The 15,377-nt window shown below is 36.4% G+C and overlaps 1 protein-coding gene across 1 annotated transcript in view; it reads right to left on the bottom strand.

Moving 5' to 3' along the window:
- The window catches only part of LOC584375 (vacuolar protein sorting-associated protein 13C), a 37,411-nt gene that overhangs the window by 13,207 nt on the left and 8,827 nt on the right, over positions 1–15,377 (bottom strand). Inside the window, exons 12-28 of the mRNA XM_030994175.1 lie at positions 15,114–15,242; positions 14,582–14,789; positions 13,799–13,960; positions 12,916–13,050; positions 12,257–12,420; positions 10,973–11,059; positions 10,090–10,250; positions 9,539–9,668; positions 8,291–8,374; positions 7,206–7,286; positions 4,910–5,106; positions 3,837–3,948; positions 2,795–2,923; positions 1,703–1,789; positions 1,055–1,276; positions 523–606; positions 16–126 (exon numbers count right to left, since the gene is read on the bottom strand). Coding sequence (XP_030850035.1) covers positions 16–126; positions 523–606; positions 1,055–1,276; positions 1,703–1,789; positions 2,795–2,923; positions 3,837–3,948; positions 4,910–5,106; positions 7,206–7,286; positions 8,291–8,374; positions 9,539–9,668; positions 10,090–10,250; positions 10,973–11,059; positions 12,257–12,420; positions 12,916–13,050; positions 13,799–13,960; positions 14,582–14,789; positions 15,114–15,242 — 2,283 coding nt within the window. The remainder of the gene's footprint in view (positions 1–15; positions 127–522; positions 607–1,054; positions 1,277–1,702; positions 1,790–2,794; positions 2,924–3,836; positions 3,949–4,909; positions 5,107–7,205; positions 7,287–8,290; positions 8,375–9,538; positions 9,669–10,089; positions 10,251–10,972; positions 11,060–12,256; positions 12,421–12,915; positions 13,051–13,798; positions 13,961–14,581; positions 14,790–15,113; positions 15,243–15,377) is intronic.

The raw sequence follows: 15,377 nt of genomic DNA, 5'->3' as shown, positions 1-15,377 counted from the left end.
GAGTATTTTACCCACCTGATACGTTCTGTCGTGATCTTCGTCCTTACAGATCACGACCCCTGAGCTCCCTACTGTGTCCAAGGAGAAAGAAGATGACCAGATGGAATCAAACACTCTCAACTTGGCCTGAAAGGAAACAATAGATACAATGTAAATGTAAAATTAGAGCTAATCTTGAGCTCTGGTATGAGAATGTTGAGAGAACATGGCTTTAATAAATTCTTGATTGTTTCTCCTGCAGTAGATTGATTGTTTGAACCAGTAAAATAATTTGCACATATAGTGACCTGTACTGTGTAAATAAGCACATCGTGTCGGGCCTACTTACCTTGATTTCCTTATCTTTCTGTGCTCATTACTCAGCCTCAATACATTTTCTACTAAAATCGTTTGGCTCAAGCTTATCTTTGAAGTCAGATGATAAAAAGAGTTCACTTGAAATAATCATGAAAGACCTACTTGAACAGGCACATGTATACAGTACATAGACATCTTCAAATTTCCAAGGAATTACAAGCTCACCTTTTTCCTCTTTGAGTTTGAGAACGTAAAGAGAACTGGATCACTTAGGGAGTGCGTGCTGAAGATCTTCCTTGATCGAGATGCCTATTTAAAAAAATAAGATGGGTTTGGAAAAAAAATGTATGAAATAAGTTACATCGTCTCTGAAAGACAATTGCTACATACTGTAAATATACAGTATCATAATTCTCCAGAAGCATATGAAGAGCTTAATTCCAAAAGGAGCTAAATCCACTTTTGATGAAAATTGAGTTTTCAACAAAAGTATTTACCTAAATTATGAAAAAATTCACCTTCTAATATTACTTTTCCATTGATTGTAAACAAATCTGGTAGACAATTTCTTTTTTCTCTGAAGTTACACAAATCGATTTAGCTCCTTTTGGAATTAGAGTCTTCATATAGAGATATATATATAATTAAACCAAATGGATCATTGAATTACACATGTGGCTGACCCTAAGAATGACCATAATATTCAAATAAAAGAATGATCAGGACATTGGCTCTCCTGGCGTATCAAAGCTCTCACCCTTATTTCAACTGGTAGCTCTGACTTGTTGACGAACCAGTACGGCGAGTAGAGGAAGATATCCCATGATCCTCCCTCGCTGGAGCTGTGGGCCCACAGCGTCAGGTACTTGCGCTGGTCAGAGTGAACCTGCTTGGTTGCCATGGTGATGGATTCTGTTGTCTTCATCTCCCTGGAGACCGGGAGATGCCCCTCCCAGTTTGCAGAGAGATACTGTTTGACCTGTCAGGAATACAACAAGGAATCGTTCATTAGACTGTAATGTGCATTGTATGAAAAAAAAGGAATGTCATCATAAATGGTTATGGAGCCAGTTTGTCTAATGTCACATTATTCTCAAGCAGGTCAAAAAATGACATCTCTCTAAGGATAGTGTGTGATTTTGTCTTTTGTTTTAAAAAGTTCACAACTGGGGATCATCAAACCTCCTTCATAGTTGAAGATTCTTGCAGACTGATGAGTGTGTATGTGTTTACGAGTGCCAGGTGCACTACACAAGAATAAAATATTATAAGTCTCTTTATTATGTGTAGATATATTTCAATATCAACTGGATAATTGGAATTTATAAAAATTACAATTCTGTCACAATCAAAGCAAAAGAAAGGCTTCTCTCATATTCTTTTTATTTTCCTCCTATATTCTTACCTGAATTTTCATGCTTTGTGGTTCAGACAGATCTGTGGAGTATATCGCCATCTTGTCTCCTTTCAACAAGAACTTCAGACCTGTTTCCTGTCATTCAGTAAAATAAAATATACTGGTATGTAAAATGATAATCTTCCACAGGATTCAAACATGTACATTGTACATTAACAATGCATGTAAAACAAGATTTGAAAAACATCTGTTAGTAGGTTTCCACAGGGAATTTGACATCATTTGGCTATATATCCAGAGATGCCAACCTTCATCAAAAACAAAAAAGAATTCTTAAGAGCAAAAAAAAGTATTTTTGAAAAAATCTCTCACCTTATGAATCTCTCAACATACAGTGTATCGCCCAATCGAGCAGCTTAAAAAAAATGGCAGTACCACGTATACGTACCCGGATCGGAGCGCGACGTGCATACAGTAATCGTGGGTTGTTCGCAATGTGCGCAGTTTGGGGCCCGTATCACCGTCCTGCATGCATCGTTTGAAGACATAGGTGCATAATACACTTACGACACAAATCGGAAATTAAGAAAAACTTCACTAAAAAAAAAAAAAACAAAAAAAAAACGTAACAATACATACAAAAAACGTACTGCCGTATTCATAGCAAAACAACGAAACAAATACGGCAAAAATGAAACATTTGGCATCTCTGTATACCCGACATCAAGTTGTTCCAATAAAGTATGGTAATCATCAGCAATTCTATAGTTACGTTACATGCAAGAAATTTCCAGGGCGCTGTTTGATGCTGATGCCTGCAATGATCTGTTCCATAATTTCATCATGTTTTAACACTTTAGCAGTCTGAATATCACTTTTATTTGAATTTCAATGTTGATTGCCTGAACTGTTTTAATAATATCGTTGCTATTTTCACGAAGTGACGGTAGTGAGGAAAATCGTAACGCAAAGTGAATGCAATTTTTTTTCACTACCGTCACTTCGTGAAAACAGCAACGATATTGTATAATTGCTTTTATCATGTATATACATTGTAAACTTTTGTACCCATTTTAATTCAGTCTTTGGACTGCGAGAATAGATAATTATCAAAATCCTTCAATCAACCAATCAACTTACTTCTAGGGTGTAGACGACATCATAGGGGAGGTAGTTATGTAACGTGACCGGTGGGTAGAGATTGAGGGTGTAACAGGGGGCATCTTCTAACCCCTCTGGGCGAGGGATCTTCTCGTCTTTCCTCTTCACCTACAGTATTGCACAAAATTATAAGAGAGAATTTGGGAAATAAATGCAAACATAATTGTTTACATCTTTGTGAGCTTAGATGTTTTTGGAAGGCCCAAATTAATAAATAATAATAAATTCCCCCCCCCCCAAAAAAAATAAAAAGAGCCCCCTTGAGCCTTCTCACTGGGGCTCTTTCAGTACTGATGGGGGCTCTTTTGAATTGAATTGAATTTGAATTTGAATTTATTAACAACACATCACAATAATGACAGCACATATGAACAATTATACAATACAAAAAATAATACTGATACATGTATAGATAACATTAGAGTTTTATTTCAAATTTCCATTTAATTGTTACCCTTGACACTCCTAAATTTTCATCATCATTATTATTTATTTAAGTTGACATTTTCCATCTTACAAGTTACATGCAGCTAAGGTCATATCTCTATTTCTCTCTCTCCATCTCACTCTTCTCTCTCCTTCAGCGTGACAAAACAATGTCCCTAGGAATACTAGGATTCTTCTTCTTATAATGTACTGACTTGAACTATGGTTTGCTTTCAAATTGTTAAGACTAATGTATATTCATGTAAACTCAAATGCGATTTTACTGCTACAGTCAAACTTGCTTTAGTGACCACCTGTCTACAAAGACCACCTCTCTACAAAGACCACATTTTTTGTTTCCCTTTAAAGTGGTTTCTCATTGAAACATGTACTAAAGGAACCTGTCTACAAAGATTACTGTCTACTACATGTAAGACCACTTTTTGTGTTTCCCTTGGGTGGTCACTATAGACAAGTTTGACTGTATTTTATTGTGAATCGATATGCAATTCAGCTTTTGGGCTGCTATGTATTTATTATTTAAAAATACATCATAATACAATCTAAAATACTGTACACATGTTTTAATACTGACCTTGAAGTAGAATGGTGGAAGCGCTCCTCTCTTGCTCGGTGGGCAGAGGTAGGACATCTCGGCCGGTTCCTGTAGATCCTTCCACAGGATGGGCTTCTCACTCACACCATACCTATGAACAACATGTTCAAGTCTGAGATCATTTTATTGATGTGAATGGGGCATGCATTTTCATTGCATGGATACAGTGTGGTATGAGATCGCGTACATGATGTGAATGGGGTATGCGTGTACATGTACATGTTTGTATGTACAGATAGAGGTCAAAGCTGATTTCAGTTACTTGATGTGAACAGGACATGCATATGCATTACATGTGGTACATGAACCTTTGTTTAAAGTCAGAGATCACAATGTTTGTGTGAAAAGGGTATGCACTAAACAGCGTGTGAAAAAAAGATAGCTAAATCATTGACTTTTGACTTGATGTGAAAGAGCCATGCACGCGTTTACATGAAATTGCATAGAATTACATTTTCAATCCCAACAAGATCACATTATGGATGCAATGGGCATGCATACCCATGTCCCATGAATGACTTGTACATGTACATGATGATGATAATGAATTCCTATGTGGAGCTTGAGAATGATTTTCAAATCTGAAATAATATCACTGATGTGATAAGAGCAAGCATGAGCCTAGCCAGGAAAAAAATGGTAAAGATGAAAGTCAATTTCATGATAGGAAAGAGATATGAATGTGCAAAGAATGAGAAGTTCTGAATCCAGCTAAACAGTGTAAATGAGGCATCCATGAATATCATCACCCTCCTTCATCTCTTCAGCCTCCTCTTCCTTATCATCACCACCATCACCAGATCATCATCACCATCATCAATCACCATCATGATAACCATAATCATCAACATCATTACCATCACCACCTTTATCGTTATCTTCATCATCGCCATCACCATCATCATCACTGTCATTGTCACCATTACAATCGCCATTCACAATCATCATCACCATCACCAACACCATCTTCATCATTGCCATTATCCACATCCTCCTCCTCCTCCTTCTCCTCCTCTTCATCATCATCTTGATCATTATCATTATAGTCTTACCCCTGGTCTACTGGACATGCATAGATGCCCGCATGGTAGGCCACGATGACCGGTATGTCCATCACCTCCTCCGGCTGGATGATACCAAGACTGGTGAACTCTTCTTCATCCAACCCTGGTATGATGGCCCCATGGAGGGTCTGCAGATCAAGCTTCTTGTAGAACAGCTGCACTGCTACCAAGCAGTGGTTGGCTACCTGCTCAAGGAGACAGAGAGAGAGAGAAAGAAAAAGGGAAAGAAAGAAAGACGGATGGAAATTAGGAGTGATTACTGAGAATATTTTGTAGGCTTGCAGTCCAGTATTTTCAATACCCACTTCCATTTCAAAATGTAAACACCTGACACCTGACTATGGTGATAAACTTGTTATTAAGATATATATACAAACAGCGCTCAAAATACACGGGGGCGGTGGGCGATTCGCCCCCGTGAGCTACATAATCGCCCCCGTCAGGTTGCTCACGGGGGCGATTGCAAAATTAAAAATCGCCCCCGTGGAATTATAAAACAAAGATTATCTTTTCTGTTATAACTTTAACACAATATTGAGTTTCAATTTTTAAACCTTAAACCAATGAAATGGAATTTAGATTAGCGTGCAAGATTTCTCGTTTTATGAGTAGGCCTAGTTATTACCGATTCAGCTCGCAGTGCAAACACTGCAAACAAAAAAAGAAAACAAGGTTATTTAATAAAAGGATCATGTGACAAATAATCATTGTGATTCAAATTGATGCAAGGATTTTTTTTTTGAATAAGCAATGCTTTTCACCAGAATATTCTTTGTAAAAACGACTTTTACAAATCTCAGCCCTGCAAATCTGCCACTGTGTTGTAAGATCACTTTCAGATTAGGAGAAGTGTATTCTTTAATGAGTATTTTACATTGAATGGAACGTCTCAACTCAGTAAGCATGGCTGAGATTTGTAAAAGTTGTTTTTACAAAGAAGATTCGGGTGAATAGCAGTGCTTATTCAAACAAATATTCGCATCAATTTGAATCACAATCATTATTTGTCGCTTAATCCCTTTTAATGACCTGTTTTCTTTCTCGTTTGCAAGGGGAGAAGAAGATATGTCACGTTAAAGACATCATAAAGATCAGTGTTGTATGCGTATATAAAATTGCCAGTAACAGCTATGTAGCTTGTAAATTTGTAAGAGGGAAAATGCTGATTGAAATGATAATGATGAAATAGCAAATAATTAAGGAGTATCATAGGTACCAATTCAATGGACTTTTGTATACAAAAAGAGCCCCCGTCAGTACTAAAAGAGCCCCCGTGAGAAGGCTCACGGGGGCTCTTTTTGGGGGGGAAGAGCCCCCGTGGACAAAAAATTAATTTGAGCCCTGTATACAAACCTCACATTTCAATATTCCCAAGTATTGTGCTCAATAATGTTTTGTAGACATAAATGGACTGTAGTAAATTCAGATGAGAATTGGTGGACAGTTGCTAAAATCGATTTTGATTTATCATTATTGATTTACCAATAGAAGCCATTGGACTTTTTTTTGGACCACTGAAACACAATACAATGTTTTATTTGTTTTTTTGCTTGAAATTTGAATAGTTGTTACTTTTTGACAATCTTTTTTTTGAAAAGTCCATTATGTTCTTTCACATTTTTAGAAGATAAATAATATTCTTTTTATTTCATGCTTTCATAAATGGTTAATTATATACCTATTATTAATATCATGCATAGAGAACCATACTAAAAGCATGTTTTGACATTCTCAACAATGTTACCAATTCCCTTCAACAAGAAGTCAAACTTGTGTTATATATTTCATACACTCAAATAACAACAACAGCAACAACACACAAGAAACATGCACAGAAATGTTTTTTCATAATAAGAGCAATAAGGGAATCATTTGTATTTACATCTCTCTCTCTCTCTCTCTCTCTCTCTCTCTCTAGGTGCCATATCGATTGACTTTGGCGATCATGCTGTTCATTAGGACCACTCCCAGTTCTTTCACTCCTCTCTCTTCTAATAATTTCTGCAGACTGTCCATCCAAAGTATCCTCCTTCTTCCCTTACTCCTCCTCCCCAAGTTTTCCCTTTCAAAGCAAGATTCTCTAGGCCTTCTTTACGTGTAATGTGACCCATGAACTTCAACTGCCTAATCAACATCTTACTTATCATTTTTCCTTTGCACTTCAGCTCTTCTAAGAACTTCCTCATTACTAACTTTGTCAGTCCAAGGGATTTTCCAGAACGCAAAAGGCATTATTATTACATCTACCGAGGGATATAGCTCTGTGCAGATGATAAAGCCTTACCTGAAGGGGTGATCTGAGTTTGATTCTCTCTTTACCATGGCTGATCTCAACCTCACGTACAATCCCATAGATCTTGTCAGACTGTTTTTTGGAGAAAAAATATGTAATTTATTTCTCTAAATGTTAACATCTTGGTTGAGAATATATGAAAGTATCCAAGCGCTACACATACAAGGTTCTGAAATTGTGGCACTTGATTGGCTGAGAGCAAACTTGTCAAATAAAATGTAACATTGATTATTAATAATGATTTTTATGAAACAGGGCCTTGCACTTTATACACATACACATGGATGCTGATTTTGTTTAAAAACTGCTTTCTATGAGGCTCTAAATTGTATTTGTATGTTATGTTACTGCACAAACCAAAATAAATACATGCATGTACAAAATGACTATCTACATTTCCCGTGAAATACATACTTACACAATGTGGAAACCATGCAGGGATTTCGGAGATATGCTATACATTGTACAATGTTACTTTAATGTTAAATGCAATTACAAACAATAAAATGAATTATAGAAAAATGTAATGATAAACTTCAATAAATACGGTGAATTAGATATTAAGAAAATCTGCATATGAAAAACACTTTCGATTTATGACAGAAGGATATGTAATATACAAATATTAACATCAAATAAATATCATTCTATGTATGAATGAACGTGTACATGTAAAAAGTGAAAGAGTGGAATATATAACATATGTATTCAAAAAATGTAATGCTTATGATTTTTCATTTACAGAAATTGGCACATACTGTAATATTAGAGTCTAACTTTAAAAAACTATGTAGGAAGATGAAAAAGAGTAATAATTAGACACGTGTACATTATGACAGTCAAAGCTTGGATAAAATTATCCTCTTATCTAATCAGCTTTCTACATAATTCTAACCCTTGGAGAGGACTTAAAGCCGTCAGTCCCCTGGTTGCTTACTTACAAGCATACACATGCTTTCTTAGCAGTCAGGTAAAACAAACAAACCAACAATTAAACAGATGATTTCCTCACCTACATGTACATGCAACTGTATATGTGTTCTATGAACAAGTAACATGCAGCTGATATTACTTGCCTGAGAGTTAGAAGGAGAGAGAGGATAAAGAGAAGTGCCGGCAATAGCAGGAATCAGATTAGTCAGGGATCGGAATCCATCGACCTTGTTCAGGAGAAATAGAGAGCAGGTTTTAAGTAATGTTTGCAGAAAATTTAAATGATTTTTCATGATGTAAAAAAAGTAAATGGAGGATAATAAAAGTATAATCATGCATGCAGTTGTTCATTATACATACAGGTGTATTTCAAATTAGTAACATGTTACTACTACTACGGGTAACACCTCAATTCTCAATTTTCATACAGAATGAAGAAAATATGAATACTGAAAAATCTTTCTAATATAGTGTATAGCCTGCAATAAATTTGCAAAATTCTTTTCAGGATTTGAAAGTACTAAATGGAGAAACAAAGAAGTAATTAATGCAATAGTACATGTACATACGTTTTAAATTATATGTACCGGTATTACATACTTTCAAGTTATTAAAAGATTCTAGAAAGTTATCATGTTCTAAATGGATGAAAAGAGCATTGTGAATTTTGCTACATCTGACTAATGTATGTACAATAGACCAAGTTTCATTTGGTTTTCACATTTCAGGATGTACAACTATTAAATGATTATTTAGACTGCATTCTTACAAATAATAGATTTTCAACACAAACAAATATATTAGAAAAACATACAGAGTTCAAAAGTTTGTACACATTTAAACACGATCAACAGTCAAGTAGAGTCCAGTATTATATTGTTTAAGCAAATTAATTTTGTTATCACTCTTACTGTAGACTAACAAACAAAGTAAATACAATATATATCTGATTAGTAAATATTGATATTTACATGTATATTAAATATTGAGTAATCAATTTAAATTGAGTATATATTGATTTGTTAGTTGAACAGCAGTGCTTTTCTTTATAGTGAAAGATGTAAATGGCTTGGTGCCAATTGAAAAATTAGGTGCAATAATATGTTTTTTAATTGTTGTTGTTTTGTTTGCTTTCTTTAATAACAGGGAAAAAATACATACCGGATCCTACAAAATCTTGAATAGGAACTGAAATCTTCAAATTAGCAATACATTTATAGATTTAAAGAATTGTCTTCCCTAAAATTGGCATTTTAAAGCCCACATAAATTTCAATTAACGTATTTACATTTTAGATTCACAACCTTTCATGGGAATCGCGTAACAGAAAAAAATAGTGTTGCCAATTTGGCTTTAAAAATCCCCATCTACTATGTATATAACGAGCATACCTCTAGCGTGACTCCATTTTGATTGACATCCTGAGCACCGCTGTCTGTCTCGTCTGCTGAAATGCAAGAGACATGTGACTTTTCCTTGCAGTACTTGGAAGTCCGAACCACCTCCTCTAAGTCATCAAGCCTAGCAGTGATTGAGAGACAATAAGAGAGATTAATGATCATAAGAAATATGAAGGTAGCAATGAATGCATTACAATTTTGTGAATGAAACCACTAACCCAGTATATACCTAAAGGAACATACAAAAAAACAGAGATTGAGATTGAGGGATTAATAAACAAACATACATACACTGTACACAAATACAAGAGCTTTGAGTGATTTAGTTCAAGAAAGTCTGAAAGAGGTCTTGACGACTTCAAAAATTGCTCTAAAACACAGGCAAACTGAATTTCATTTTGACATAACTTTACAATATATAAGCTTATATTCCGGCGCCATGCTGCCCGAACCATGGCGATACTTGGGCAGCAAGGTGCCCGAATATTGTCATATCATTAAAGGGACATTCACAGACTTTGCTGTCTGAAACCATAACTTACCCCTCTGTTTCTAAGGGATCCTCGGGATCGGGCGAGGCTGTATCAGGGGCGTCGACCCCGTGGGTCTCCTCTGGTGTGAGGGGCTGGTGGTTGGCCCTGCTGGGTGCCACCAGTCCCCCATTGATGGGTACAAGGCTGATACCCACAGACTCTGCATTCTCCTATATAGCATGATGATGAGAGGAGGAAACATGCAGCTTTCAATACAAAATGCCATAGACATACACAATGTATAATTATCTTTGTAACTTATGTTAATTTGTCTTTCTATGTATGCGATACTGTATGTATTTTATCTAAAAAAAAAATTTATGAGGAGTGAAATAAATTCGACTATCTATCTATCTACAATTTATAAGTTGCACATGCATCATACAACATTATGCAACTTTTATTTATTGAATTCTCTAAGAAAATGAAGTACAAGAGTAGAAAAATAAGAATACCCCTCCCAAATCATCAAAGAGACAAAGAACCCTTTATGGCTCACATTTATGAGATAATTACAGTACCGGTATATGAGAGTAAAATGACAATATGAAGTATAAATGTGCGAAAGTACAGTACAGTGTATATAGTTTCAAGTGATATTTGTGAATCACATGCAGTGTATCGTCCGTTCAGAGCCAGAAGGGCGTTATCTGTGTGTTAAAGTATATGAGTTTTAATTTTCAATTCAATTCCATTTTGTAGGAAAGGAAGAATATCCCTCCCAGTTAACTCTTCTGACTCCAAACAGACTGCATATTGCAGACACAGGAAGAGAAGATTGTTAAGCTACATATACATGTACATTTGTATGCATATATACAGGACTATCAATTTACAATTGGATATTTCATTGATTGTATGTAAAGAAAATAGATAATGTATATGTACTTACAATGAAAGATGAAGGCACTAGTAGTCTTGCATTCAAGCCTGTTGTGTTGACTATTTGAGTGGATGCTTCTGGTATACTCCTCATTATCTGTTAGAAAGATGTCATTCACATCACTATCATTAATATCATAATCATCATTAGTTTACCACACAAAACAAGTTCATCCCTGCTACCATCCATTAAAAGCCCATTGCCAATCATTGTTTGTATGTTATTCACATTCAAAAATTGTCGTTGTCATCATCCACGTCATCATCCTCTACATTATCATTATCATCATCTTCGTCGTCATCATCATCCTGATCATCATCCTCGTCGTCTACATTGTCATCATCATCATCACCATAATTATCATCATCATCTACATCATCATCTACATCATCATCAGCATCACCTTCCTCATCTTTATTATCATCATCACATCATCACTATCAGCATCAACACCATCATCACAGTAAACATCATCATCACCCATATCATCGTCAACATCATCATCACTAAGATCACCAGCATTTTGTCATCATATCATCATCATCCTTTTCATTATTCTCATCCCAATTAAGGACATAATTATCACCGTTAGAGTGCTTAAATATTCTCGATCACCATCTCCAATAACCCAATTACTCCACTAAAAGTAAAAAAGAAATCAGGCATAAAAAAAAATAAGCATCTTCTGAGATACTATCTGGTCATGGGCAGATAAAGGTTATTATTACAAAACCTATCGTAAGGACTGATGGATATGTGTTCATGAAAGTTGTGTAATCATCATTCCTTTATGCACCCATGGTTAATCATTTTTTAAACCGGGCACACAACAGGTAATTCATGAAGCACCTCCATCACATTCTAAAATGCACAAAGTGGGACGGCTCCATTTGTAAAAGATCTGTTGTTGTTGTTGGTTTTAATGGTGTTTTTCACCGTCGTTGGATGATTTTTGCCAGGCAATGTGAGAGGGCATAGTTTCTGGTCCTCTCTCGGTATATTTGCTCTGTTGGATCGACGATAGCCTGTGGCATTGTGTTTACAAAATTAATAATGTCAGTAAATTTTTAGTAGTTATTTACTGTTGTTATTTTAAAGAATAATTAAAAAGGAAAGGATGAAGTGGTTGAATATTAGTTGCCTTCAGTTCGTTATGTTAAGACGTTCAATTTGTATATATATAATGTGGATATTTAAGGGTCATTAGTACAATTGCTATCTCCACGGTGGGTTATTATTGTCATGACTCCCATCATCTTGACACCCCCTATCAGCCATCCCACCACCCCTTACCTGTAGCTGTGGTTCTGGGACTGTACTGAAAGCCTCAGCAAGGTCCTTCACGATCCCCAGTGAGACAGGGGTCACCGTCACTTGGAGTTTGTCCTGTGAGTTCACGATGATGTAGTTGGCCATCGTCTCCACATCGGTGACCTCTGTATCGCTATCCATTTCATCTGGAAGAAGAAAGTACTCGATGTTATTTGATATGGAATACAAGAGAGAAAAATAGCAATAACAACAAAACAATGAAAAAAATAAAATTCTTGTTGTATTTTGCTTGGGTGAGAAAAGGATGCTTGTATTCAGGGTACACATGGCTTCATATTCTATCTGAGGGACTGGTAATTGAGGATGCATTCCTTGCCCAAAGTTTAACCCCTCCTCTCCATCTCTCTCTCTCTCTGTTCAACTCTCTGTGAAAAATTAAATATTTCACAAAACTCTTAGTTCTGAGCTAGCTAGTGAGCTATATATACCCAGTGAGTTTGAGTTCCTGGATGACGATGATGTTCCACTGTTCCAATACCTCTCTAACTTCCAGCCCATCCATCCCCCTCTCTCTTTCTTTCTCTTTCTCTTTCTCTCTCTCTCTCTTTCCCTTCCTCCTCTCTCCCTCTTTCTGTCTCTGTGTCTGTCCCACTCTGCATAACCTCAAATATTTGACAAACCTCTTGGTTCCGAGCCAGCTAGTGAGTTTGAGTTCCTTGCCGATGATGATATGCCACTATCTGACTGCCCTGTATTCACTCCTGCTGATAGAGCCAACTCCATTCTCCTACCGCCATCCGTTTCACTTCTACCTCCTACATGATAATCAATATTAAAACACATAAATTGAAATCTGTGTTTTATAATATAGTAATTAAACTATAAACATACATGTACATTGTACATGTACTTGCTATCGCATTTTAAAGAAAGATACCTACATTTCCTTCAGTCAATGATCATATCAGCATGCACCTAGCAGAAGGACATCAGCACATGTTTACGCCTCAAAGCAAAAAGTTCTGATAATTTGCTTATGATATTTTGACTGATTTGAACACTATTATTCCAACTTGTAAACATGACAGAGATTTCTCTCTTTATCAAGTAATAAAGCAAAGGAATGGAATCAAAATACCTAATTCCAGTAGTAACATGTCACATAAGCACATATTTTGAAGACTCAATACAATAGTGTACGCCCACATTTTTATCAGAATGGCGCAACGCACGTAAGCCCTTCTGCCAGCCGCAAGATGATACTTTCCCCCTCATCACCATCTTCCCCGTATAAGGTTATCTTGGGTGGTTGCATCTTCTTCGGCTGTGCAGTCTCTCTACTCATACAATGTACAACAATGCAATTGCATTCTTTTAAAGATATTTAGATTTCACAATTTTGCAATCATGATTATTTCCCTCAAAGAATAATTCTTTTCCATAGGTGATTAAACAAACTCAATGTAATGAACACTCCCTTTATTGATTTTCAATGCGAGACATGAGATAGGTGTTAAACTATTTTCCTCTTAAGGCAGTGTTAACATGCATTAGTATACAAACCTCCAGCAGCCTCCTCCTCTTCCTCCGAATCACTCGTGAATATGTCCCTGAAGATATTCTCCACCTTGTTGAAGAATCCTCCCTCGTCTTCATCATCATCTTCGTTCTCAGACTTGCTCTCCGTCGGTGGGTTCCTGTCTTCGTCCTGAGGGCTTGCAATGTCTGAAATTCATTTCCAAATTTTAAATTCATAGAATGTTAATATTTCTTGTTAGACACATCCTCCATCTACAGCTTCACCATGGATTTCTTACACGAGTTGAATTCTAAATTTAACGGCTTGGACTAAACACTATACTACATGTATGTCAGAAAACGTTTACCATATCGCTATTCATACTCTGTATCTTGAACAAAATAAATTTCAAGCCCTAAGCATACATCACCTAGGGCATGTCATGTATAAATGTACATGTCATATTACCAATTTTACCGGTGAGTGTTTTAATATGTTAGATGCTGCTTATAAGTATCGGCTTGCATGGTGATGTAGATATACAGTAGGCTTACGGTTATACCGTGAGAGAGAGAGGGGGAGGATTGGGGAGTCCTGAAAAGGACTGTTGGTAATCTTTCTAGAGCATATAGTTCTAAAGGAAACTATAGCGCCGGTAGGAGAGGAGGGGTAGTACTATCATCGTCAGGATATAAATATATTACATAGAACAATACATCAATTACATTTTAATTTACTGCATCTTCTTTGTTTTTCTTTCTTGGGCTGTTAATGAATCATTGCCTGAATGAATCACTTAAAAGAAGGTAAAAATGAATGAAACTCACCGCTGCTGAGGAAGCTACTGCTGTAATGTCCATCCCACTCCAGCTCTGTCTCACTGGTCGTGTCGCTGTCAGAGTCTGTCTCAGTCACCGGGTAGGAACCAGGGGTGTGGACCAGCTGGATACCACCATCGACACTGTCCCTCGGACCATCAGGGCTCCGATCACACATGCTGTAACACTTGATCGGGTGACTCTCTGCCCGCGTCAACTAAAAAATGACACATGACAGTACATCATCATCATCATCATCTACACTATCTCTTGGACAATCAGAACTATGGTCAGAAACGATGTAAACAATGTAAAACTTGATAGAGCGACTCTGACAAATGATAGATGATAAAAATACATCATCATCTACATCACCATCATCTTCTACAATGTCTCTTTGACTATCAGGACTACGATCACACATGCTCTGTAACATCATCATCACCATCATTATCATCATCATAGACACCACTACCATCATCATCATCATCATCATCATCAACAAAAATCAGCACAATTATCATCACCATCATCTTATTACCTTTGCAGTGACTTCCCATGGTCTGTAATCCCCCTCTTTTGCCATGACAGGTTCGATGATGGGCTCCCACACTGAAAGCTTCTCATTGAAGGATGTCATACCAAGATGCATCTCAGCCTCGGCTCTCAACTGAAATAACAAAGAAAAAATGAACAAATTGAATTATAACTTTTTTTAAATAAATTAATCAAAATACAATACAATATGCACCATGTGCACTATCTGAACTCCCTGCGGAGTATTCCTACCACATGGTCACCGTGA

Source organism: Strongylocentrotus purpuratus, unplaced genomic scaffold, assembly GCF_000002235.5.
Source record: "Strongylocentrotus purpuratus isolate Spur 01 unplaced genomic scaffold, Spur_5.0 spur5_scaffold_21, whole genome shotgun sequence".
In the NCBI taxonomy this organism is placed as follows: domain Eukaryota; kingdom Metazoa; phylum Echinodermata; class Echinoidea; order Camarodonta; family Strongylocentrotidae; genus Strongylocentrotus; species Strongylocentrotus purpuratus.
The sequence above is the reverse complement of the archived record's forward strand: the minus strand, read 5'-3'. Positions and strand labels throughout refer to the sequence as shown.